General features: G+C 44.7%; 1 protein-coding gene across 2 annotated transcripts in view; it reads right to left on the bottom strand.

Annotated features, from left to right (window-relative positions):
• Positions 1 to 24,884, bottom strand: part of FGD4 (FYVE, RhoGEF and PH domain containing 4) — a 218,236-nt gene extending 193,352 nt beyond the window's left edge. The window contains exon 1 of one of the 2 annotated variants that reach the window (XM_075006715.1): positions 24,431 to 24,884. In XM_075006715.1, coding sequence (XP_074862816.1) covers positions 24,431 to 24,653 — 223 coding nt within the window. In that variant the 5' untranslated portion in view covers positions 24,654 to 24,884. Of the gene's footprint in view, positions 1 to 7,203; positions 7,303 to 24,430 lie in introns of those variants that run through there. The other variant, XM_075006727.1, reaches the window with a different exon arrangement.
• Between the last annotated feature and the right edge of the window lie 476 nt (positions 24,885 to 25,360).

Genomic DNA, 25,360 nt, shown 5'->3' with positions numbered 1-25,360 from the left:
GGACCCCATTTGAGAAACACTGGTCTCCCCAGAAAGTCACTATAGCAAGGTAAAGCACACAAATGTCTAGATTTCATGGTGGTGGGGGGAGAGGCAGAAGAGGAGGTAGAAAGAAACCAGATTTCACAGTCCATGATGAATTTTTCCTGTCCATTATTTTGGTGGTGCCCCATCTATATTTTGGTTAGCTTATCACATACTTAAAGTTTTCCTTTTCCATCCATGTAGGCTCTCTCTAACATTGCACAGTAGTGAGCTACTGAACTGCTGTATCACTCATTAGCTGACCGGAGAGAATTTCATTCTTCACTTCACCATACCAAGGGTTTAAACATTCCCCACCTACTGGGTTATTCCCAGAATGGCATGAAACCTGTTCCCTGAGCAACAGCCTCCCAAACTCTGAACCAAAGGTTCTCAAACAGTTCCAATAGTGTGGTCCACATCTTAACAGAGAGATTGTCCATTGGACTTCTCCTCAGGCTCAAGTACAAATCCCTGTTACAGCCAAAGCATGGAGAACATAATGGAGGTGCTACATATATTTAAACTCCTTTAGAAATGAAGAGGAAGAACCAAAGCCACATAAAATCAGTTTCTTCTCCATCAACCATCCATATAGCGTTCAATAACTGCTGCTTTAGATAGTGAAGACTAGGCCAAAGAATGCCTGTTTCTACAGAGATACTACATTACTCAAACTTAGAAAACAAAGAATTTCAGGTTCTCTCTAGGGATCCAATAATATGCTATGTAAACGTCATTACCAAGGGTAAGAAACAAGACTATCATTTCTCTCCTGGCTGGCTTACCCTATTATCAGTTTTCGCCCATTTTGGTGCGGAGGGCTTCTGTGGAAAAGACAGATTGATGAAAGGAGTTTTGCATTTAGTTCCGATTCCAGTGAGGTTACAGGTCAACCTCACATTGTTGCTACTGGTCAGTTCCACAGTCAGGGTCCACTGACTAAGTGAATTCTGCCATTCACAGTCCAGAGTGTTGCCCTACCTTCGTCATTCCAGTCAGCCAGCCCTGGGGAGAAGTGGAACCTCTTTCAGGGCTTTAAAAATCAGGACAGCAACCGTAATCATAATAACCATCAACTATAGCTATTTTATGACAACCATAAGCTTAGTTATGAAATCAATATCCTATCCATATGAAAACATACAGGGGGCGAAAAAGGAAGATCACTTATAAAAAGAAACCAGTTTTCTGCCCCAATCATATTTTGTTGGAACAAAAAGAAAGGACAGGAATGTTAAGATCTCTACAAAACTAGCTTATCTTCTGTAATACAGGGCCTATGTACATAATTATATCATTTCTACTCAACCACCAGTGTTTGGCACAGATTTGTAAATGATTTACCATTTATTAACTGAGGTTTACTGTAACTACATATTACAAAGGGAATCAGGTTATTGTTAGATGTCCTTGAATATATGAATTTTTCAATTCAGATGTGTCTGGTTATTCTGTAGTTTAATTTCTGTATAGAGACAGACCACCACTGAAAAAGGAGAGGGGATGGAAAATGAAATTAAGGAAATTCTTAAGAGTGTACAAAACAACCTCATGTGAAAATGGAGAAATGGAGCAAACATAGTGGATCAGGTAAGTAACAAGCATGCACACATCCACAGTCAAATACTATTAACATGTGGTCACACATAACGCTGCCCTTTTTAATTGTGATAGGTAAAGCCAATAGCCCTCTCAATAACTGTTTAAAACCTTTTTCTAGCCATCAAATTTTATTCCCCTAACAGCTGAAGCAGAACACTCCAATATCCCCTTTGCACCTCAGAAACTCAATCACAAAAACAAGAAGTCCTGTGGCAACTTCCAGACTAACAGATAGAAGGTGCCACAGGACTTCTTGTTGTTTTCTGAAGATACAGACTAATACGACTACCTCTCTGATATTAAACATCACAAAATGATTTACCACATTTTTGCCACTGATTTTAAAGTCTGTGACATGCTAAAAAACACAGCACAGATACCCTCCCCCATAGCCCTTCCTGGTGGAAGTGGCATTAAACAGGTCTGCCTTGTTTTTGTCTAAAAATCATAACTGGTCAGTAGTGTAGTGCTACCAGGTGAAAAAAGTGGTCGTGTGTGTGGGTTGGGGGTGGGGTGGCATCTCCAATTGTATTAGATTTCCTCTGATTCACCTGGTACAGTGCCTTGTTTTCCCATCAATATAATCACTACCAGGAAAAGTATTTACAAAATAAGAATTAACTAGGTGATGGCCTTCAGCACCCTAGGTGTAAAAAAACTGAATAGCTGCACTGAGAGACGCAGCAGTGTAGGAAATAATCCCTTCAAACTTTTGATCTCCTAGACTGTGTGTTAATTGAATCAGCCTGGAACTGCCTACTACAGCTACACAATCTATTTGTTTGCAATTGCACATCTGCTCAGCCACTCATAATGTCTATGTATTGCGAAGTGCCACTTTCATACAGGAAAACCTAAGGCAGACTTGGCTGTATCAAACCAGAAAAACAATTGACTTTAAAAGTAGTATGATGCCAGTTCTCCTCTTCACTAAATCCATCACTGGAGAAAGGTTGACATCTGATCAAAAGTTACACGAAGTCATCATGGACAGAGGACATAAGTGAAATATGAGCGCTCATTGCCAAAGCAGGGCAAGTCATTTTTCTGTTGATATATTGTATGGATAAGTCTTGCACACACACCTATGGCTTTTATACATATTCCTATATTGCTTATAGTATACCAAGCACCAGCTCAAGATCCACTGAAGGCTAAACCTCTGTAATGCAGAGCTCTCAGGATCTGACCTGTGCCAAACCAGAGAATTTGCCAAGCCACAGGAGGTCAATATTGTCTAGCAGCATTACCAACACTTCCACTGTTTACTGGGCTCTTAGATGATATTCAGTGGTAAATTAGAGGTAAACAGCAGCACAAACACTGGAAGCCAGAACTGGTGGCTGTAAACAAACTTCATGGGACCATGGGAAACTCGACCACACCCATGATAAGTGGACACTGAGCTAACTAAAATCATGCTGGACTACGGATGTTGCCAGACCACTGAGTGCCAGACTAGAGAGGTTCAACTTGCACTGAAAATTCATATATGCAAGAGCCCCAAAACCTCTAAGTTACATCTTATTCATTTGATCTGAGCACTTCAGAAAGGGCAATATGCTAAGCATGTTCTGTCTACTTCATTCTTCACAGAAAGGGAAAAAATAACTTTAACCTTAAAGATTCAAGTAAGACTCCAACCTCTCTGAAAAATTAGGAAGAAACCTTAAAAAGCAAGTCAAACACTATATATAATTTTGCTTATTAAAGGGTTTTTATTTTGAAAATTTTCCTGCAAATGGGAATGAGTATGGTGCTAGTAAGAAAACCGCCTGTAAAACCAATATATCTATTCTCATTAGCTTGCATTACAAAATTTGTTTAGTTTAGATTTAGAAGATAAAATTGATATTGTGAGTTCTGAAAGCTCAGTCTGGGAGGTAAATGAGTTCTCTGTCTTTTATACCATCATTTATGATAAGTTCTGAAGTAAGAATTCGACTAACAAATTAATTGATGAGCAGGTAGAAAATAATCCAGTTCACAATGCCACAAGCAGAATAGTACTGACAATGCTGGGCAGGTGGGGGAGACAGGGAAGAGGTCATACACAAGTCAAGACAACATTACTTGGGCACATCAAGAAGCAAATAATCCCTAAATAAAGTGTGATTTTATTGTACCAATTCTGTTAGCGAATGAGAACTTTCAAGCTACCCACAGCTCTTCCTCAGGTCTTGGAAAGCACTTCATAGCTCAATATAAGGTGAAACAGATTGCTTTGCATAAACAGACCATTGAAGGCCAAGTGGCCAATTAACATTTCTACAGGATAGGTCAAAGAAGGGTTACAAATTGGATTACAAATTGGATTTCTATGGAAACCCTCCTGCACAACATCAACCTCCTGGATACCAAGATCAGCTTCAAAAATCGAAACCGACCAACAACTAATACAAGAAAATCATGAAGTCCACATTTACCTTAACAGGATTTGTTGGGGTGGTTACTGGATCTGTCATGTACAGCCAGTCACACAGACCCATGGAATATGCTCAGGGGAGTAACTCTGGGACACACACCTTAACACACTTAAAACCTAACTCAGATGAAGACATCTCACCAGAGAACTAGACTGCATCATGGAATGGGCCATCTGAATAACCATAGAGAACCTGTTTCTGTGGGCAGGTGAAGATGAAGTGGTGAAAGCGCTCATGATTTTTCGTTATGAGTTTCATGACAATTATTGCATTCCTTAAAGCCTGAAGTCCTGGAATCCAGGGGTCATGTGATTATTTCAGCCTTCATTCTTAGAAAAGTTTCTAACCCTTTTGGCTGTAAAGAAAACTAAGATGCACACTAGAAAGGCTCAAAAAGCAGAAACTGACCACAAATTCTATTACTTCTACATAATCTCATTACTTTAAAGCCAATCTCATGATTTTTGAGCATTTGGAGTTGGTAACACTGAAAAACCTTCAGATTGTACATGCCTGAGTGACACCCATCACCCCGCATGAGAACCCACACGAGGTATCATTAAACTACTACAGCCTGTATTTGATTGGGACCCCAACCTGAATGAAATTTTCCTTTCCCCAAGCCCTCTCTTCTGGCCTTCAAAACAACTCTACGAGTATCTTTCAGAGAGCTAAAGAGCAGGTCTGTGGAGCTCAAGACTTGTGTCTCATACCAATAGAAGTTGGCCCAATAAAACAGAACATGACACTTTATTTAGGTCTGTTACAAGATATTGCCTCACCAGCCGTGTGTCTCATACATCCTGGGACTCACACAGGCATAACTCTGCAAGATATTTTATTTTAGAAACTGAAGGACAATTTATATTTGAAAACCCATGAATGATCTATGCTTAAAAACCAGTTAGGAGAGACAGACAGACATTGTGCTTGACCTTTATTTGTTAACATGAAGAACAATAGGCCATGATTATGGTCTATAAATCACGTTACAGATCTGAAGATATTAATCATATTGAAATACTAAAAACATTGGGTCATGTTCAGCCTGTGGAGTTACACTAGCAATTAGTTTGATCCATTGTCTACACATGGAGAATTTTTTTACATTACCGCTAAAGCGGCTTTACTGAATTGCCTCTGCTGAGAGCCAATACACTGAGATGTCATTCCCATCTGCTGAGTTATAACTGCAGCACAGCACCTCATTTAATGCAGCCTTTGTGATGAGAAATTGGAAGCTGCCTCATACCTTAACATTAGAAGTGTTTACCATAGCAAGTTTATATCTAGTTCATCTCCTCCCTATTCACATGCTTGTTAAGACAGAAGAGGGATTCATTATTTTTCAGGGACAATCACTTGATAAGATCTGTGTGCATATCTTGATACAGTCCTGGGAAGAAAGCCAGCGTACAACATACAAGCACAGAGAACGTGCATTACGCTAGAGAAAGATTGACTTACTTCTGTAAAATACAGAGACTTTCTACAGTAGTTCAGCAAGCCTCCTATTGTCTCTAGGGTGGGGAGAAAAAGCACCTTCTACGAATTGTAAAAAGAAAAGCATATCTCTAAATAGTGCGAAGAACCACTAACAGATGTGGTCAGATCTCATTCATTGCAGCAATACACTAATTAAAACAAGATCTTGCCTGCTCACTTCAAAGAATCCAAATGACAAAGCTTTTGTTCTAATTTAGGATTACCATATTTGACCTTTCAAAAAAAGGACACTCCTGAGAAAGAGTGTATCTGTATCTACCAACTCACTTTGAATTCATGTGTTACATATTATATTATATAACACATGAATACAAGGTGGGTTGGTAAATACTGATACACTCCCTCTGAGGAATGTCCTCTTTTTTGAAAGGTCAAATATGGCAACCCTATCTAACCTGTGTGTGTACAGTCATGCAACGGTACCTGTTGCACAGCAGCTTTACTACTTACTTCACAACCAACCAAAATCCCCCCTTTTCTTTCAGGCACCAAAGTGCTCCTTTGCTTCAGGTATTATCTGGCATGATAAAGAACACTCCTGGTATCAGCTTGCAAAGCAAAAGCATTGTGCTCATCCAGTTAAGTGCATTACTCCAGAAATGCCTTAGCCTATGAATTACTGTTTAATTATGATCCTCAGTAAACCCCATGGAAAAGTGCAATCAAGTTAGTGTGTATTTTGGGACTATACCCAGACATACACATAGTTTGATAACTTGTATTAACACACATGCATCTAGTGTTTTTAGAGTATTATGACAGAAAGCAGCAGAGATTCCTCAGAACAAGCACTAATTGGCCTTTCTGTTTTAAGGTTAGTCTACATGACATGATCCCAGAAGGGAGAGTGCAGAGAGCGCACTGCATGCCCCCAACTCCGGTAGAAATAACCATATAAGATGGTGCGGATCAGCTTAGGGAAATTAATATGCAGCTGAACCCCTTCCCCTTACCAGATGCACCCAAGCTGTGCAACTCTGGTAAAGCCTTCCCGTGCTGCAGGGAGCGGTCACAGAGAAAGACGTAGCAGCTCCCTGATACCAGAGCCTTTCCCCGCTGCCTCCCTCTCCCAGAGCCTTTCGCTAAGACACACACAGCAATACACCACACCACAGACAGGTTACACTGCAGGGTTGTTTTTGTGTTTTGTTTTTTTTTGATGTTACTCATTTTGATGTTCTAAAGCCTAAATAAGTAATGTCACAACATCTTATTCACACAGCCACAGCACTGCAAAAGGGAGCGTTCTCATTTACGTTCAGAGTTCACAGCCAGAGCATGGCAAAAGGAGCCTTCAGGCAAGCCCATAATGGCACTGCTTTGCTCACACCCATTCTTTTTCGAACTTGAAGGGGTGGAAAGTCAGCAAAAGTCAATCGCAGAGATGGGGTAATTATTTTAAGGGAAAAGCCCTCATCTCACATTACCTTGCTTGGCTGCACGAACACTTTAGGGTTCTTTTGTTTGTTTTTTAAAAGGGGGTGGGGTGCTCTTCAAGAAAAAAAACAGTGTAGACAACCCCTCAGTCTGGTTCTTTTGCAGCACGTAGCTACACATACCCTGTCTATATGCCACTGCCAGTTTGTTGCCACATGCAATGAACCAGCTCCCAAAAATACATTTATGGGTCTGCTTCACTTACCAGCACTCAGATGTCACCAGCCTCCTCTCAGAGAGACCTCTCTGTGAGAGACACATCCAGGAAAAAAAACAAACTCCTTCTGGTTGAGGGACAGTTTTGACTCCCAGCTAATGGAATGCAGTCCTCTGTTCACTTCAAATCATTAACCTGCTTCTGCTTTTCTAATCACCACTTGTGCACCTTATCTGGAAACACCACTTATCAGAAGTTCACTCCACAGAGGCAGACACGAACAAGCAATTGCAACAACCTAGCAGCTCAAACTTTAGCTCAACACACTGCACTCCCAAAAAGAAGTCTGTTCAAACTACAGTACTTGTTACCAACACTTTCCCCTCCCTACTTCCACATACTAGAGCTGGCCCAAGAGCTATTCAAATACTTTGGCCAGATTTCCCCCCCCCCCCCCCCCCACATTTAACAGTTGTTTCTTCAAGGCCCAGTTTTGCGACCTTTACTCATGCTGAGAACTTTACTTCACAAGTAGCACCACTGATTTAAACATGGCATCATAAAGACACCAGTCACCATGAGTAAAGACAGCAAAGATGGGCTTTGAATATATATAGCATAACCACCCACTAGATCCAATTAAAACAGTTACCAAATCTATAGCTAATTTTTTTTTCTGAAAAGTACCTGCATTTTCATACCTGAGTCTTTAAAAGGAAATACACATCCAGCCACAATGTTATTCCTTTAATCCACCCCTACCTAAGGAAGCTAGACAAGTGTTATATATAGAAGAGATCTGAGTTTTCTTCTGTAAAATGTTTTCAAAGTAATGAGCAGAGCTGAACCAATTGCACACTATAATGAACTCCCGAAATATAAATGTATGCACTCAGGAAGCCTACCCCACTCAAGCTTTATGGTCTACAATACACAATAGTTCATGCATAACAGACAATATTTCTGCCCTGTTCTCAATTCTCCTTCCCTTAGCAGCAGATAAGGAAAGAGATAGGACGTAGATGGAAGTTTTTTGCTGGTGCTGGCCCACCGACAACACTTCACATGCTAAAGGGCAACAGATACCATGAATTTTCATCTGCAGGCAGTTCTTTGTAAACTAATATTGCAGCTGAACATCTGATTTGCTGCAGTTCACCAGAAGTCATCCAAGTATACCCACATAAGACCATAAATCAAGCAGCATTAGGAAAAAAGCTTACACACTTACCCCTCACTCTACGAGCACAATTGGTTCCCAACTTTGTGCTCGTAGGTGAAAACTCATAACAGGGACACTAAATTCTCATTAAAATACGTGTAAAAGTTCGACTGGTTCCTAGAGCTCAGTGAAGGAGAGGCAGCAGCAGGCAGCACTGCTTTGGAAAGATAATTGAACCTTGGGTTTTGGGGGTTGGAAAAGGTTAAAGGCCAGGGGCAGTTTGGGGCCCATGAGTGGGAGGAAGGGTTAAAACCTGATGGCTGGTTGGGTCTGTGGGTGGGTGGGGGGATTCAAGCTGCTGAAGGCTGTTTGTCGGGTCCGGCCCGGCAAGTGGAGGGGTCAGGCTGCGGTGGGTTGGGTCTAACGGGCTGATGGGGAGGGGAAGCGGGGCTCAGGCTGCTGTGGGGCCAGTCTGCAGGGCTGGCGGGTGTGTCAAGGCAGCCATGGGGCTGACCCAGGGATCAGGCTGCTGCAGGGCTGGTGGAGGTGGCCGGGGGAGGAGTCAGGCTGCCGTGGGTTGGGGCTGCAGGGCCAGAAGAGAGAGTCAGGCTGCTGTGGGTTGGGGCCGCGGGACGCAGATTAGCCTCATATTAGCGGGGGGAGTTCACTCGTAGAATGAGCAAAGGTAAGTAAATGCATCCCTCGTTTAAGCGAGTACTCATTAATAAAGTACTCATTTAACAAGGGATGAGTGTAGTATGCATGATAGTGCTGAGGTAAATACTCAGTTTGTTGGCATAATTGACCAGCATAGTTTGAAATTACAGTGGCACTGGGATGTCTGTCTTTTTATGGTGGGTTTTCAAATTCTGCTCTCTCTGTACCTATCACCAACCCTGCTGTGCCTGGAGAAGGATATGAGGATCTTGAAATGTGGTATATTTCAAAGACGATTTGCCTGTTTGTCAAGTGGAGATTAATGTTTCTCACCGTTTCCTGTCTGACTTGTGTTTCAAAGTAGCAATGGTAACTCAAGGGGAAAAAGTAAAGGAGTTCATAAGCTGGCCCTTGTGATTGCAGGTGTTAAACTGCCGAAGCCAGTGACTTCAGATACTGAATCAGTTGTGAAGATATTGGAAAGAGGTTCCAGCAGTTAGTGTTAGGATGGGGAAGCCCTGGGTTCACATTCTGTTCACTGGGTGATCTTGAGCAATTGTGTGACCACTCTATGCCTCAATTCCTCATCTTCAAAATGGGAGCAATAGGACTTTTGCCTCGTGGATGTGCTCCGAGGATGAATACACTAGAAATTGTGAAGTGCTCCAATACTACAATAATGTGGGGTACACAAGTACCTCAAAAAGAAATAGGACTATTTTGATATACACACAAGACTGCCTGAGTCCAAGCTGGCATAGGGTTTGTCTATATCCCCACTGTGGTAGCTCTGCAACCCCTGTGGGGGTAAATGCTGACCCTGAAGAACCCCTTGGTGTCAAACAAACAACTGAAACACTGCCAGCCCATTTGGGCCATGAAGCAGAGAGCTGGCCCTCACTCCCTGCTGTGGCAAGGGGGTGGGAAGGAACCTGTTGGACCTGGGATGCGTTTTAAATGCTGTGTCCCGGCTCCAATGGGCGGGCAGGGAGGGGAGGCCTGCTTTCTGGAGCCACCTCCCCCACCACAAGTCATCACGTAGATGCTGAAATTTTCAGCAGCTACTTGTTTACTCAACATCCCCAGCACAGTGTTGAGCAAATTCTGAAAACGTGCCTGTGCCTAATGCTTTTGATCCTTGTTTAGCTTGTTGTGTGCGCTACGATGTTGCAAACCTCTCTAGGAAGGCTAACTATAGTAAATGTGACATTTATGAGAAACTGAAAAAAAGTAGACGTGCCGGAGAATTGTTTGTCTCGTTAACGTGTGCCCTATTTCTGAAAAGGTTCACTGGTCTAGACTTTGAGCCAGAGATGTAAATTCCAGCTTGAGGAGACACAGTAATGCTAAGTCCAACTGAGCTCATCGGTAGCAGAAGGGGCCAAGCCACAGCTGCTACACACTACTTTTGGCACTCTAGCTTAATTAGTGCTAGCACAGGTCTGTCTCTGAATGCACGCCCCCAGCTCCAAGTCCGACGTGTTCCAAGTGATGGGGTCTAAGCCTTTGCAAAAGCCGTCTTCCTCATTTTTATGGTCACATGGTCCCAAGGAGTTAAATTGCGCACTGAAGTGCGCACGAGGTTGGCGCTCCAGCGGGAGGAAGTGACTGTGCATAAACTGGAGGAGAGGTTCAGCACTGGTCAAGGGGCTTCGGGCAACTGGACTGCTAGGTCCCCATCCTTTAAGGAGGAGCAGCAGACAAAGATTCTATACCTGGGAGCCTGCCTGAGATACTGTATTGGACACTGCTCAGACCCAGATGACTTAGGAGCAAAGATGAGCCAAGGACTGGGTCCAGTTATGACAGCCTGAGGAGCGTACAGAAAGAGGATCTCGATCAGGGCTAAAAAACAAACAAAAGCCAGAAGCCCCATGCAAATACACAAAGGATGCAACTATAGGGAAACAGAGGAAGATTAAGGGGAAATCCAACCATTCGTGTCACAGACGCAAAGCTATATTATGCTACTCTTGCCAATATCTGTATGTAATTCTCATTGACGTCAATAAGAGAGGTAGGCACCCAAGTACCAGAGGTGGGAAAAGTACCCAAAAAGTTACTTGAGAAGAAGTGCAGCTGCTTTCACTTCTGGATACTGGAGTATCATAAAGATGTGATGTGTGTGCCCACACGTGCGCTTACTTTCACTGAAGTAGCTTTCCAGAAGGACACCTGGGACTTGTACGTAAGTACATCGCCCCACTCACCACCCAAGCAGCTGTACTTTACTCAAATAACTTTTGGGTACTTTTTACACTTCTGCCACGTACATGTTAAGGAAAGGCTACCCCTTTGAATCAGGGGCATTTTTCTAGATGAGACTTGGAAATTAAACCCTCAGATTTAGCTCAGTGAGGCCAGGGCTTTCACCCCTCCTCTTTAATCCACCACAACCCAGAGATTTCTTTATGCTTTGTCTCCCCATTCCACCCCTCCTCCAAACGTTTGCAGCGTTTTACATGAACGGATCAGCAGCTTCACACCTCGGCAGTACACAGTCACTTGTATTTACATTGATAACACCAATGTCAGAATAGGCAAAGTTATGTGGCCACTGGCAGACTACATGCACTTGTGTGAGAGCACAGAGGCAGTAGTCAACAAACCAAAGAGAAGGTCTACAGATCCATCCTGTTGCCAGTTTTTATGTATACATGCATGTGAAACAAGGATGGTGCACAGACACAACTTTGACACACTTTGCAGCAATTCTGAGTACAGCACCACCATTTTTATTGCCCTGCCCCCCCTCTACAGTTCTCGCCTCCAATTTCAATCCATTTTACCCCCCTCCAGTGCAAATCAGAATCACCAAACTAGTCTGAAGCTCATTTCAAGTTGTCTTCAGAAGCCTGATTGAGCGCTACTGTTCCATTGTCAACTTCTCTCCACTCTCCTGCTTGTATAGCAACAGAGAGATAGCCGGGTTAGTCTGTATTCTAACAAAACAGAACAAACCAGCAGTCATGTAGCACTTTAAAGACTAACAAAATTATTTATTAGATGATGAGCTTTCATAGGACAGACCCACTTCTGCAGATCTACAGAAGTTACAGTCCAGACCCAGTTATATGGTGCAGGGGTCCAAAAAATTGCAATCAAAACTGACAAATCACATACATGGAACTGAAGGAGGAAAAACACAAAAAAGCAGTCAAGTAGCACTTTAAAGACTAGCAAAATAGTTTATTAGGTGAGCTTTCGTGGGACAGACCCACTTCTTCAGACCATAGCCAGACCAGAACAGACTCAATAGTTAAGGCACAGAGAACCCAAAACAGTAATCGAGGAGGACAAATCAGAAAAAAAGTGATCAAGGTGAGCAAATCAGAGAGTAGAGGGGGTAGAAGGGTGGGATGGTGGGGCGGGGGAAAAAAATCAAGAATTAGATTAAGCCAAGTACTCTCCGATTTGCTCACCTTCTTCATCTTTTTTCTGATTTGTCCTCCTTGATTACTGTTTTTGGTTCTCCATGCCTTAAATATTGAGTCTGTTCTGGTATGGCTATGGTCCAAAGAAGGGGGTCTGTCCTACGAAAGCTCACCTAATAAGTTATTTTGTTAAAGTGCTACTTGACTGCCTTTTTTGTTTTGATAGTATATAGACTAGCACGGCTTTCTCTCTGTTACTATTCAGAACTGAAGGAGGTGGGGGAGGGGACATTAAGCGTCTTGCCTGAGATAATTACAAACATCAAAGGAAGAGAAACAGTCCTTGCAACCTGCAAGATAATTGCTATATGAACAAAGACATTGCAAGGACTGCTTCCCTTCCTTTGTTTGTAATTATCTCAGGCAAGACACTTAACATCCCACATCCCTGACCACCTCCCCCCCGACCCCAAGTTCATGTATTTGATTTGTCAGTTTTTACTGCAATTTTTTGGAACTCTGTGCAATACAACTGGGTCTGGACTGGAAATTCTATAGATCTGACAAAGTGGGTCTGTCCTACGAAAGCTCATCTCCTAATAAGTCATTTTCTCCTCCTCGTGTCTGTTTACTAGCATCTGCCCTCAACGAGCCCCATAGCTGTTTGTGTATTTCTCCCCAGAACAATAGATACAATCAATACCTCCTGCTTTAAGCTACCCCAGCCCTGCTTCCTTTGTCAATTTTGTCCATTGGTTGCATCTATACTAGACTGCATGCACTTCACCAGCCAGCAATTAAGAAAATCTTGCTTGGTTGTACAGTACTTAGTACAACGGGGCCCTGATCCTGGATCAGGGATCTTAGCCTGAAGGCCCTGTTGAGTTAAGTATTGTACAGTAACAGAACAGCAGTTTATGCTGCCAAAAGGCACCTGATGTTTAAAATGCCACTTCCTCTGACAGGGCATGTCTCTGCAGAGAGTTGGTGAGTGGTAAGCTGAGGTGTAAATCGATAGCACTCTCTGCTGCTGTGCACTAACTGGCTGGGTGGTCCTGGCTACCACGCACAAAGAGTTCCACAGCATGCTTCAACATACTGTTTACTGCATCGCAGCAGGGTCCACACAGCAAATTAATATGCAGCATGCTATAGTGCTGTAGATTTACATCACATATTGACAAACACCAACTTGTCACAGACAAGCCCTCAGACAGACACTATTTGCATACAGATAGCTCAAGAGGACATTGACAGTCTCTCAGTTTTCTAGTTACTCAGATGTTAGCCCCACTTCTATAAAAATACTGACCAAACATAACTTTAATGCCTACTCTGAACCATATTCCTGTCCTTAGATGTCAGAAGCATGCAGATTTGTGCATAAGTGTTTGAATGTAGACAGATGGTAACACCTACAAATATGATGAAGAAGAATCCCTGCTACATGCCCTTTGGAGACAAAGTATTATTCATATATTTTAAAAGGACCAGAAGGGACTATTTATGATGATTTATTCTGGTGTAGTGCAGTACAGACCACAGACATCCCCCACCGGAAATATGGCCATACCTCTACTTTTGTGAAATAATGAGATTAATTTGCTCCATGGATGAGAATCTTAAGTACAAAGTTTCCAGCTGATATTTGATACAAGTATCCTAGTACCAGTTGTTTGGGTTTTTCTAGCATTTTAAAATGTTAAGGAGTACTTAGAACACTAGATAAAAATGAAAAATAAAATGATGCATTAATTCTGGTTCTGATGTATGGCTGAATTGTTGTCATCTCCCCACCCTTTTCCAAACCCCAGAGGCAATGGCCTTGTAAACCCAGAGCTGCGAGTACAATCCTTGAGGCGGCCATTTTGATGTGCAGGGCAAATAAGTTTAAAAATAAAATAAATAAATAAATAACCGTCTGTCAGGGATGGTGCTTTGTCCTGCCAAGACGACTGGATTTGATGACCTCTTGAGGTCCCTTCCCGCTCCATGAGATATGTACACAAACTATGTGCATGTTTTAGAATATATGGTAAGCCCAGTGAGTAACATGGTCAACAATTATCCCGAGACCTGTTAACTAAGAGGAGCAGGGCTGCATATAAGTTTTTGCTGCAGTTGGCATATGAATGCAATGGAGCTTTGAAAAGCTAGTCCCCGATTAGGAATGAGACGTAGATGTTCACCAGAGACTTAAGAGGCACTCCACAATAGGAGTATGTTTGACAATACCAGTTTTGAGCACCACAGGTTCACAACCACGAAAGAGACTACACAGACTAGTGTGCATATTGGCCATTCCTTTTGCATCAACAGCTTTTTCCTCTTCCATGATGTGAGGAACTTCTGTTGTAGCAGTAACAGCACAAGAGCACCTTGCTTCCTGATCAGGTTCCTTTGATTTCCCCCCACCCTCCCACCACGCGCACACCCCTTCTTTTGGCAGCATTCAACCTTCTCATGTGGCATGAGCACTGGCTTATTTAAGAGTGATGCAAGAGCCAATTTCAAAATTTTATGCATGGAGGTAGTCCAGGAACTACCACCACCATTATATCTTCATTTTCTGCCTTTTACCATACATTCCAAAGGATGTGCCTAATGGGAATATGTTTATTATTTTGCCAGGTTTGGATGCAAACCTCCCTCAGTTACTAACCATTTATTTATTGACAATGACTTCAGTAAGGGCTAAATCCTTTTTCTCCTGGAAGTTAGTGTTTTGGGGTTTCATAGGAGAAGTTCTACAACTTGTGTGAAGCAGTAGGTCACAAGTGTCCGTGATCATCCAAAAACAAAAACTACCAAAGGTCTTCTGATATCAACTTAATTGTACATGCAGAGACATAAAAATTGAACAGGAAACAAATATGCATATTCGATGTTTGAGGAAAACCATCTGTACTAAATATAACAACAGACTATATACCAAGCTCAGTCTGGGAGGGATTCCAGTAGTATCAATGTTTTGAAGGAAAGCTGGATGCCTTTAGTGTTGACAGGAGTATTAAGACTTAGAATACCAAAGTCTTAATGTTTCAGGTTTTCATACAACTTCAGTGGGAGAGACAGGTACACACATAACTGCAGGCAGAATTTAGTCCAGGGTAGTAATCATCTACCAAATAACTGCAGCATGGGAAGCTGTAAATTTCTAAGGTGGTTTTCCATAAAACAATTGGCTTGTACACGCCACATATTTTTTTTAAAAGAGGGAATATATTTTGAAGAGAACTTCCCCCAGTGCGCCCTACACTGCTTCCTGATATTACATCTGTTGGAATTCGTTGACAAGTTCACATAGTAGCAAAAAAATTGTGTGCGCAGCAGAAGTCCAAGATACAAGCTTTAGGTTACAGTGGCCTCCATTGCACATAGATATTATATCTGCAGTCTGCTTTAATTAAGGGTTATGTTGGTTTTCCCTGAACGCACAATATAGCAATCAGATATTCATTCCCAAGAGTCCCATCAAGCAAAATGCAGTAGGTGACTCTCACTCAGGAGCAAATACTTCCAAGGCAGAAGAGAGAGACAGGGCAATGTTTATTTTGCTCACAGCCCTCAGCCTCTAGTAGAGTCACTGTTTAAACTCAGACAGCCCTTAAAGCACTGCACAGAAAATTGCTGGATTCTCCTTTATTTTATCCCCTGTAATAAGCAAATAAAAAAAGTAAAATACTATTTGAATATTCCCATGAGATTGTATCGCTGATGAGCTGATGTTCAGGAGCAGTAGGAAGAATTTATAATCTTTTTGCTAGACTTTGCAGATACCTTGCTGCAGCAATACTGTATAGAATTCAGTCACCTCAGTTCTCTGAAAGAGCTGGGCAGCGATATAACTTGATACTGCAGAATCTAACATTGCTAACATGTAACACCCTGGCAGGCACCTCTATCCCACAGGAGGGGAGCAGGGCAGAAGTGATATAGTAACAGATCCAATAGAAGTAAATAATGTGCATAATGAGCCCTCCTCCGCACCAGACCTTAAAAAAAAAAACCCACCACCTATTTGAATTTTTAGACCGGGGAAAAGCTCACACTACTGAATGTCAGAAAAAAAATCCATTTTTGACAATAAATGGCCATGTGCTTTAAGTAACATCTTCAGTGAGGAGTTAACCCAAGCCATCTAGATGCAAGTTAATCCTCTTGAGTTTGCCAACCTTCTTTGCAAGTAGCCACACTGCAGCATTACACTCAGTCCACACAGAGCGATTAAGTTAGATGGTTGCTTGAGCTCAAGCCGTAGCCTATATCTTGGGTCAGCAATCTTTCCAAGGTGGAGTGCCAAAGTTTGACCTTTTGACCTCCATGTATGGTCCAAGTGCTGGTGATACTTTTTAAACTCACTGAAAGCCCTACTTACAACAGCTTCCTTAATAAATAAATCAAGATGCCGTGCTTTACTGTTTGGGAGCGGTTGGTAGCATTAGCTAGTCTGCTGCTAATCCACAGGTGGCATGGCTTTGAGCCACTTCCCAGCTGCTCGTGGAGGAGGGATGGAGCTGAGCTCCTACCTCACACGCTGATGAAAACTGGCTCAAGTGCCGCTCTTGGCACCTATTCCATGGGTTGCTGACACTTGCCTATACCCCAGCACACTTCAGTGAGACAGACAATTCCATGACACATCCACTTGTTTCAGTTAAGTGAACTGCTCATAAATGTCACCCCTCCCCGCCAGCCCGATGGCGCTGCGGTACAGCATTTAAACCACATCACAGCTCCAAGAGCTCCTGCCCTCCCCCTTCTCTCCCTACATGCAGGAATCAGGCAGCCCTGCTGCTTGAGCCCCAGCTGACAAAGTTGTCAACTGCCCCCTGCCCTGGCTCTGCAAAGAGCCAGGGTGAGGGGAAATTGACAAAGTTTCACAGCACACTTAGTTCTCGTGGAACACCAGCCTATCATGGCACACTGGCTGAAAACCATTGCTCTAAGGCCTACCGCTATGCTGGGAGCAGGAGCCAACTCCCCAGCCACAGGGTCTTTTTACTGGGTCCTGACAGGCCAGCAACATTTACACAGAGGTTCTGAGCCCAAAAAGGCCAAGAACCCCTGCTGCAGGTCATCTCCCCACCACCACAATTTCACACAACCATTGCAAAATCCTTCCTAAGCTTCCAGTACAACTTTGGTCAGCTTTTAATTTAATGTCAACTTTACTGGTCCTTTGGGTAGACACAAACCACTTTTTACCTCAGTTTGACAACATGCAACCCTCACGTATCCCGAATTTCGAGTAAGTCAGTGGGGAAGGGGTCTTGGGCAGTGGGTTGGGGCCAAGGGGTTAAGCCTGGGGTGGGTTAGGGCTGCAGCAGGGAGCGGGATGGTAGAGTTGAGCCAGGGCATGCAAGGTTTGGAGCTGTGTCTGCAGATTGTAGCAGGGTCCGTGGAGGTGGTGGAGGACAGAGGGCTGAAGCCCAAGCCCTGTGCGCCACACCGGAGGCTGATCCTGGGTGGGAGCAAAGGGGTTTCAGTCCTTCCCAGCTTCCTGCAGCAGCGGGCAGCTGGGGGGTTAAAACACTTCTCCCTACCTGCCCAGAGCAGCACCTAGCACTGCACTAGGAAGGCATGGGGAAGGGGTTCTTAGCCAGCCTAGCTGCCTGCAGTGGTGGGAAGCTAGACAGACCGAGGCATGCATCTTCAGGTTGTGTGAAACTCACCCTAAAGCGAGTTTTGCACAACCTAAGATGCAGAAAGCAAGGGTTTACTTTAATCAGATTAGTATTAAGCATATTAACATGAAGTCACTCTGGCTCAGATAATAACACATTTATCTAGAAGCTGGAAAGTCTTTTAATAAAAGCCCACATCTGGATTTCACCTTATGCCAAAAGCTGTCATGTAATATAATCCTTAGCTTGACCATGAGAGGTGCTCTTTTTCCACACAAAACTCTGAACTGGAATACCTGTTACTGCCCATCTATGTGCACTAGAGATTTTACGGTAAGACTCCTGAAGACTAGATACAACCTACAACATTTCCTACAGCAAAACATTCTGATTGATGCCCATGACAGAGCAAAAGCTATTGAGTACACAGTGGTTGCTCCAGTACCTGCTCACTAACCAGACACAGTTTACTAATTTATGACAGGATTTTTAAATACCAGCTAGATACAAAAGTCTAGAATCTGCTCCATTCTCTTCACAGTGTTCCATACAAGCCCTTGGCACATGGCTAGTTTTTCCAATTGTCTGACAGACAGGAGATCTGACTGTTATGATTGTTGTTTGAATTGTCCTGGCTCCTTGCAGTAACCTGCATAGCTAGTGTATTTTCAAATGCCTTGCAAGAGACAAACATGTTAATGTGTCTACGATATAAAGCACACAATACCTGAGGGGTGCAGTTAGGGTGGCAGGTTTCCTCCAGGTCCAGACAGCATTTTATGAACAGAACTGCACAAGATCTGGCACCCTCCCTATAATGCCAACGCCCAGCTTCAAAATGTGGTACCTTGTTCCTGAAGGCTAAAGTGTATATTTGCAGAACAGGAGCTAACCTGAGTCACAGTTGTTCCCTCTGTAAGATTAGAGGAGAAAATTTCCCGAGGGACAATGAAAAGCAATTAAACCAACCAGTTAGTTTCCCTTTCCCTACCTGGCATGAATCTGAGGAAGCAGGTCTTTGCTCACAAAAGCTTATCCTCCAAAATATTGTTAGTCTATAAGGTGCCTTAGGACCTCTTGTTGTTTTTCCCTACCTGTACCTACCACTTCATTTCACTCCAGACACCCCTCCCAAGCCCCCAACTTGTCTTGATTCAGCCCATAAGGCTCAGGGCTATACCCCTCTGTCCTCTCTGCAGTGGGGCAAGCCACCACTGTTGCTCCAGCCCCAGAGCACGTCCGAGGCTCTGCTCCCCCACATCACGCCTGGAAAGCAAGCCCTGGCTCCCTGCTGTTGGAGACAAGCAGTAGGGCATTGGCACTTAAGCCCCCGAGTGCCTGGCTCTGCCTGGCACAGGGGAGGAAGCAGCTCTGTATGCACAGCAGCACAGAAGAGCACTCACCTGCAGGCACCACCCCCATTGGCCAGGTATCATAGCCAATGGGAGAGGTGGGGAGCAATGCTTTTAAGTGCAGGGCAGTGTGGAACCACCTAGACTCCCTCCCCCTCGGAGCTGAGCCATGTAAGTGCCCTTGTCTCCAGATTGCACCCCTCCCAGCCAACGTTCCCTGTGAGTTGTGCAGCCACTCAGGAGAGAGAGAGATTCCAACGCTGCCCAGCTGGCTAGCAGAGCGCTCACAGATAGGTTTTTGTTCCTACCAGGGGTGCACATGAGCACATGCCTTAGTGCATATAAAAAAATATTCTATACACAGATGGAAAAGATTAGAGGGGGAACATTGCTCCCAGCCCAGTCCCTCACCCTAACTTCCACCTAGGCTTCTCATCCAGGAGCGGCAGGTTTGTATAATTTTGGTGGTGCCCAGAATAATTCCACGCCCCCCACCCTTCCCCACACACGCAACTTGTAAGTTGAGATAGATATATATTTTCAACATGGAATGGACTAGAAACAATCCTTCTCCCCCTCTGAATAGCTCCTTCCCACTGAAGCCCTTTTTTTGGGGCTTAGCCCAGAGCCTGGGGGAGGGGTGCCACAAAAATCTACTGCCGGGTAAAATAATCCAACCCAGAGCAAGCCCCGAGCCTCAGTGCCCCTGCCTTGCCCACTCCTGGGGCTGGAGTGTAAGGAGAACCCAGCTGCCCTAAGTTGCATGAGTAAGTGGATTGTCTTTTTTTTCTTCCCTAATGCTTCTCAGCTGGGGGCCATGTCAGTGAGGAATTTTTTTTTCTTCTCCCCATCTGTGCTTCCCATGTGTGGCCCCCAACTGATTTCTCCTGTGGGACACTGGCCCTTGATCCAAAAGAGGTTTGCCACCCTTGCTGTCAATGAAGACATACACAACAGTCATGTATTGACTGGACAGCATTTGTGAAGTAGCTCAGATAGGAAGTGTCTTATTTGATGTCTTACATTATTATTCTCTCCTTAAACTCTTGATATTCTTCTTGCTCAGGTGAGAACGCTAGTTCCTGCTCGCTATTCAGTTTATTTATTCGACCTGAAGTGAACAGTGTCCCATGACTGCAACACAGTATCACCTGGGAAAAGGAGTAATAAATTCAGCATCACTGGCAGGGTGCAAGTGGGTTCAAGTATGGTACCCTACACCTGCCATCCCCCTTCTGACTTAATTCAACTTGTCTCTGTCCTCTGCCATTAGAAAGTTTCTCCCTTTAAAAGCTTCTATCACAAGGCCACCTCTCCCCCTTGAAATGTTACAGTAAGTGAAAAGGAAAGACTCACAGAACTAGAAGAGAAATGCTGATCACCAGTGCTTATCTCCCCACTTCTCTTTTGACTTGTCCACATTTATGTATAATTGAGCGGTATTTCTTTAAACACTATATGAGCCTACTCATGGCTTTTATGGTCCGTTATGTTTCAGAAACCACCAGAAACCAATCAGAGCAAATAGCATGCGAGTACAAAGCAAGGCCTTGCATATATAGTCAGTCAAGATGATTACTGCAGTCACGCGTTTCCTTCATACTATGTATATGTATAGTGTGTAAGGAACAACTGGCTTGGATTAATATCCCAGCCTCCACACGCATAATAGGAAAGAGGGTAAATGCCAAGGTTTAGGGAAAGTACAAATGAAACTACAGCCTCAGTCAGTGTGACTGTTGAGTTAGCTGCTCATCATCATCGTGGAGAGAAAAAAGTTACTATCCAATTCCTCTGTGTATGAAAACCTCCCTCCCACTACAGAAGTCCTACACAAAATCCTTCAAGTAAATGGAAAGGGGAGGGTTAAAGGCTCTTTTTTTTTTTTTTTTTTTAAAAAAAACACAAAAACGCTTCTCTGTTAGGTTCATGTGCTCTTGTTCAAACTACTGCACAGTACACTTATCCCTCACTATATGAGCACAATTGGTTCCCACCTTTCTGCTCTTAGGCAGCATGCTCATAAGAGGGACACTCAATTCCCATTATAATACACATAAAAGTCTCTGATTGGTTCCTACTACTCCTAACTCTGGGAAGGAGTGGCCAGCACATGGGGGTGGGGCTGCGGCTGCAGGGTAGGCAGCAGGAGCATCAGAGTACAGCAGGTTGGAGCCCTAGGGAGTGGGGTAAAGTTTCTATGGAGGCGGGGAGTACACTCATCTAGTGAGCAAAGGTAAGTATGTGCGTCCCTTGTTTAAGTGAGTACTCATAAGTGAGGTACTTGTTTAATGAGGGATGAATAGATCACCCTGCTCATAAACAACTTCCTAAGCTTTCAGTGCAGCCGCTGTCCCTGATTATGAGTTTTATAAACAAAATTTGTATGAAGTTCACATGTGCAGGCAGATCTGAGTTGACAGTTTCTCTTTAACACTCTGCATTAAGTTTAGGGGGTGGCAGCTGACATTTCCTGCTTAAATTAGTGTCAAGTTGCAAAGTAACAGAGCTTGTGCCTGCCCCACAACAGGTGAGTTATTTATTTCTGCCTGAACAGCAAGACTAAGCTATTACCAAGGACAGATTGATTTCTTGGATTCTATATTTTCTGTTACTTGTGCTCAATTTACAAGTAAAGCGTATTCTTCCAATCTGCAAGCCCACCAAATTCAGAATAAGTCCTGAGAGTGAAGTGTCCCCCCTCCTCCTCAAAATCACCACCAGTAATAAAAGTTCTGCAGGCTTAAGGGACACCTGTGTAACCCCCCCACCCACCCCTTACTAGGAGTGATGGATGGAAATTTAATAAATAAGCCTATTCAGGTGGCATGAGATGAAAGAATTTGCAGACTGTTTTGTAATACTATGTTGGCTCTGCAGAGTTAACAGAGAATCCAATAAAAAGTGGTCACTAAAGTCAGGCAACACTGATTACACAGGTGGAGCATACCTATATAGTATGATGGTGCAATTTTTTCCAATCATTTCTCATCTCCAAACCAGACAGTTTTGCACAGACTCACTAACCCATACTTGCCACATCTCTCACACTGGGAAACAGGGAGACATGGACAACTCACTTTTGAACCACAAAAATTAGTTCTGATAGAAAAAAAAAAAGCAATTTTGAAAAAAAAAAAAAAAAAACCACACCCAACACAATTTTAACCCTGGAAGAGAATTCTAAAAGCAAACTTATTCTTATGTAATGAATGACACCCTCAGAAGGAAAATGGCTAGTTTACTTTCATTGCCCAAACAGAGCAAAACATCAGCAAAACAGAGTGAAAAGTTATTAGCAATATTAGTTATGGCCTCACAGAGCCATTCAGTGAAGGAGGCTTTTGCTTGTGTATTTACACTTTTATTAATTATTGGCATTACCCTAGCCCAGTGGTGGGTAACCTGTGGTTCATGAGACACATGCAGCTCATCAGGGTTGTGTGTGTGGCCCAGGAGACATTTTGTTTACCATTGCCTGTGCCTGGACAGTTGCCAGATTCTGCTGGTTTCCACTTGTATGTTTTTTTCCTCCTCTTATTATTAACGCAACTTGCACATAAAGCAAGGGCTATACCGCAGGAATACCGGTCGTGGGACTTTTTCTTGCAACAAAGCCTGTTGCTAGCTTTGTTCACATATCTATTCTGGTGATACCATCACTGGACCTAACTAAGTTATTCACAGAATCACGGGCACATTCTGATGCTCCTCAACTATTATCATATATGCCATCATCTGCCAACAATGCCCACATGCTTTGTATATTGGACAGACTTCAAACTCTCTCAGACAAAGAGTTAATGGGTACAAAACAGACATCAAAACATTCCTGATCCACAAACCAGTTAGTCTACATTTTAATGGAGTGGGCCATTGTGTTAATGGCTTAAGAGTTTGCATCTTACTGAAGAAGAATTTTCAGTCTGCTTTAGAAAGAGAAGCTGCTGAACTCTCTTTCATATTCAAATTCGACACATTAACACGTGGTTTGAACCGGGATGCAAGTTTTCTGGGACATTATAGGGGCTCTTTGGCATACTTGGATTAATCTAATTCTTGACTTCCTCTCCCTCACCGCACCCCTCTGCTCTCTTATTTGCTCACCTTGATAATTTTTTTCTGCTTTGTCAACTTTGATTACTGTTTTTGGTTCTCTGTGCCTTAAATACTGAGTCTGTTCTGGTCTGGCTATGGTCTGAAGAAGTGGGTCTGTCCCACGAAAGCTCACCTAATAAATTATTTTGTTAGAGTGCTACTTGACTACTTTTTTGTTTTGATAAAGCAAGGGCATGTGAAATGAGATGTATGCTGATTGCACACATTGTCTGTGAGAGCCCTGCCCTTTCTCTACATCCAGTCACAATTCAGTTGGCACACCTTGCAAGCTCTAGGTACCCAAGCACAGTTAGCAAAGCTACCTTACTTCAGGAGACCATCTTAGTTACAAGAATCCTGCAGCCCATTCACTAGTTTAGATTGCCAATAACTGCCCTAGCCTTTAGGAGCTTTGGTCCTGAACCTCACAGGCTCCAGTGTTCTCAGTAAGCTAAGCACTTGGGCAGCTGCTCAAGAGAGAGTCAGGTGCCACCCAGCTGATTAGCAGAGTGTCCAGAGCCACACACAGTGGACACCTTGGGCAGCACCAATAGAAACATCTACAGGTACCTTGGTGAACAGAACAAAATTTATTCCACCCATGGGAGGAAAAACTAGCTGGAATGTGCTAGGTACGGTGTGAACAGAACACAAAAGCACTGCCCCGAGCAGCCTGCAGCAATCCATGAGCCATGGCAAAGCTATGGGAGAAATAAACTTGTCATGAAAGAACTTACACACCTAGCCCCAGAGGGGCCTGTAAGCGGCGCCTCTCCACCCCAACAGCAGCTAGGCCAGCAGAAAGTACTAACAACCCCCCCCCCCATTGATCCATAGGACTGGAAGGCAACTCCCGGTGGCATCAAGCCCAGTGCCCTGCAGGCATAGCAGGACCAAGCCCCATACAGACCCGCACCACCACCACGCCCCCCACCCTGCAGACTTTGCGGCTCTGGCGCCCAGCCAGTCCCTGCAGAGGCGGCGCGGGGAGAGAAGGGTTGGTACCTGCGGCTTCCCTCTGAGGCTCCCAGGGGAGCGGCGGGCGGCAGCTGGCTCCCCCGCCGGGGACCGCGAAGACCAGGGCCGCGCTGTGCAGGCTCGAGCTGGATTTCCGGCGGATCGCCACGCGCCTGAAGTTGGCGCTCCCCGCTCCGCTCATCGCGCCGGGAGAGGAGGCGCGGGCGGCGAGCTCACTGCGGCCCAGCGCCGGGGGCAGCCCGGCTCGCATCCCGCCTGCCTCACCCGGGGCGCTGCGCAGGCCGGGCTGGAGCGGCCCCTGCCCCGCACGGCGCGCCCGCTCGCTGCTGCGGGGCCGGTACCGCCTGCGGGCCCCCACCCAGCACCTGTCGCGCAGCGCCGCGTCCCCTCCCCGGGGAGCAACCAGCAGCTCCTATCGCCACGGGGCAAACTCCACAGAGCGACTCGCCCTACTCCGCTCCCGCCCCCAACTTCCCGGGCACTCCGGCACCTTCCGGGCGTGCCTTGAACTCTCCGCCTCCCGCACCTGCCCGCCCACGCCCCGCTGCTCAGGTGACGCGCTCCCAGCTCCGGCTGCCTCTGGTCCGCAGCCCGCTCCCGCGGCCGCCGCTGAGCCCCACAGCGCCCCCTGCTGCTTCCCCGAGAGCCACCAGCCACTTGTCTCCCTCCTTTCCCGCTCTGCCACCTCCCCCGCCACCCAGAGGGCTTCCCCCTCCTCGGGTATGTTCTGCTTCCCGGAGGAGCCTGTTCCTCGGCTTGCTGCTGATGCTAGGGCTTGGCCAGAGAAGCGTGCAGGGACCTGCCTCTACCTACCCGCGAGCCCTCCCTGATTTGGGAACCTCCCAGTCCAAGTGAGGCCTGCCGGGGGGCAGGGGATTGGGGGAAAATACATGAGAGCCTGGGGTAATCCAGCCCCCTGCTGGGGGAACCCAAAGCCCTGGGCACCTGAGAGGAAAG

This window comes from Carettochelys insculpta, chromosome 1, assembly GCF_033958435.1.
Source record: "Carettochelys insculpta isolate YL-2023 chromosome 1, ASM3395843v1, whole genome shotgun sequence".
Lineage (NCBI taxonomy): Eukaryota > Metazoa > Chordata > Testudines > Carettochelyidae > Carettochelys > Carettochelys insculpta.
This window is presented reverse-complemented; position numbering and strand designations above follow the sequence as displayed.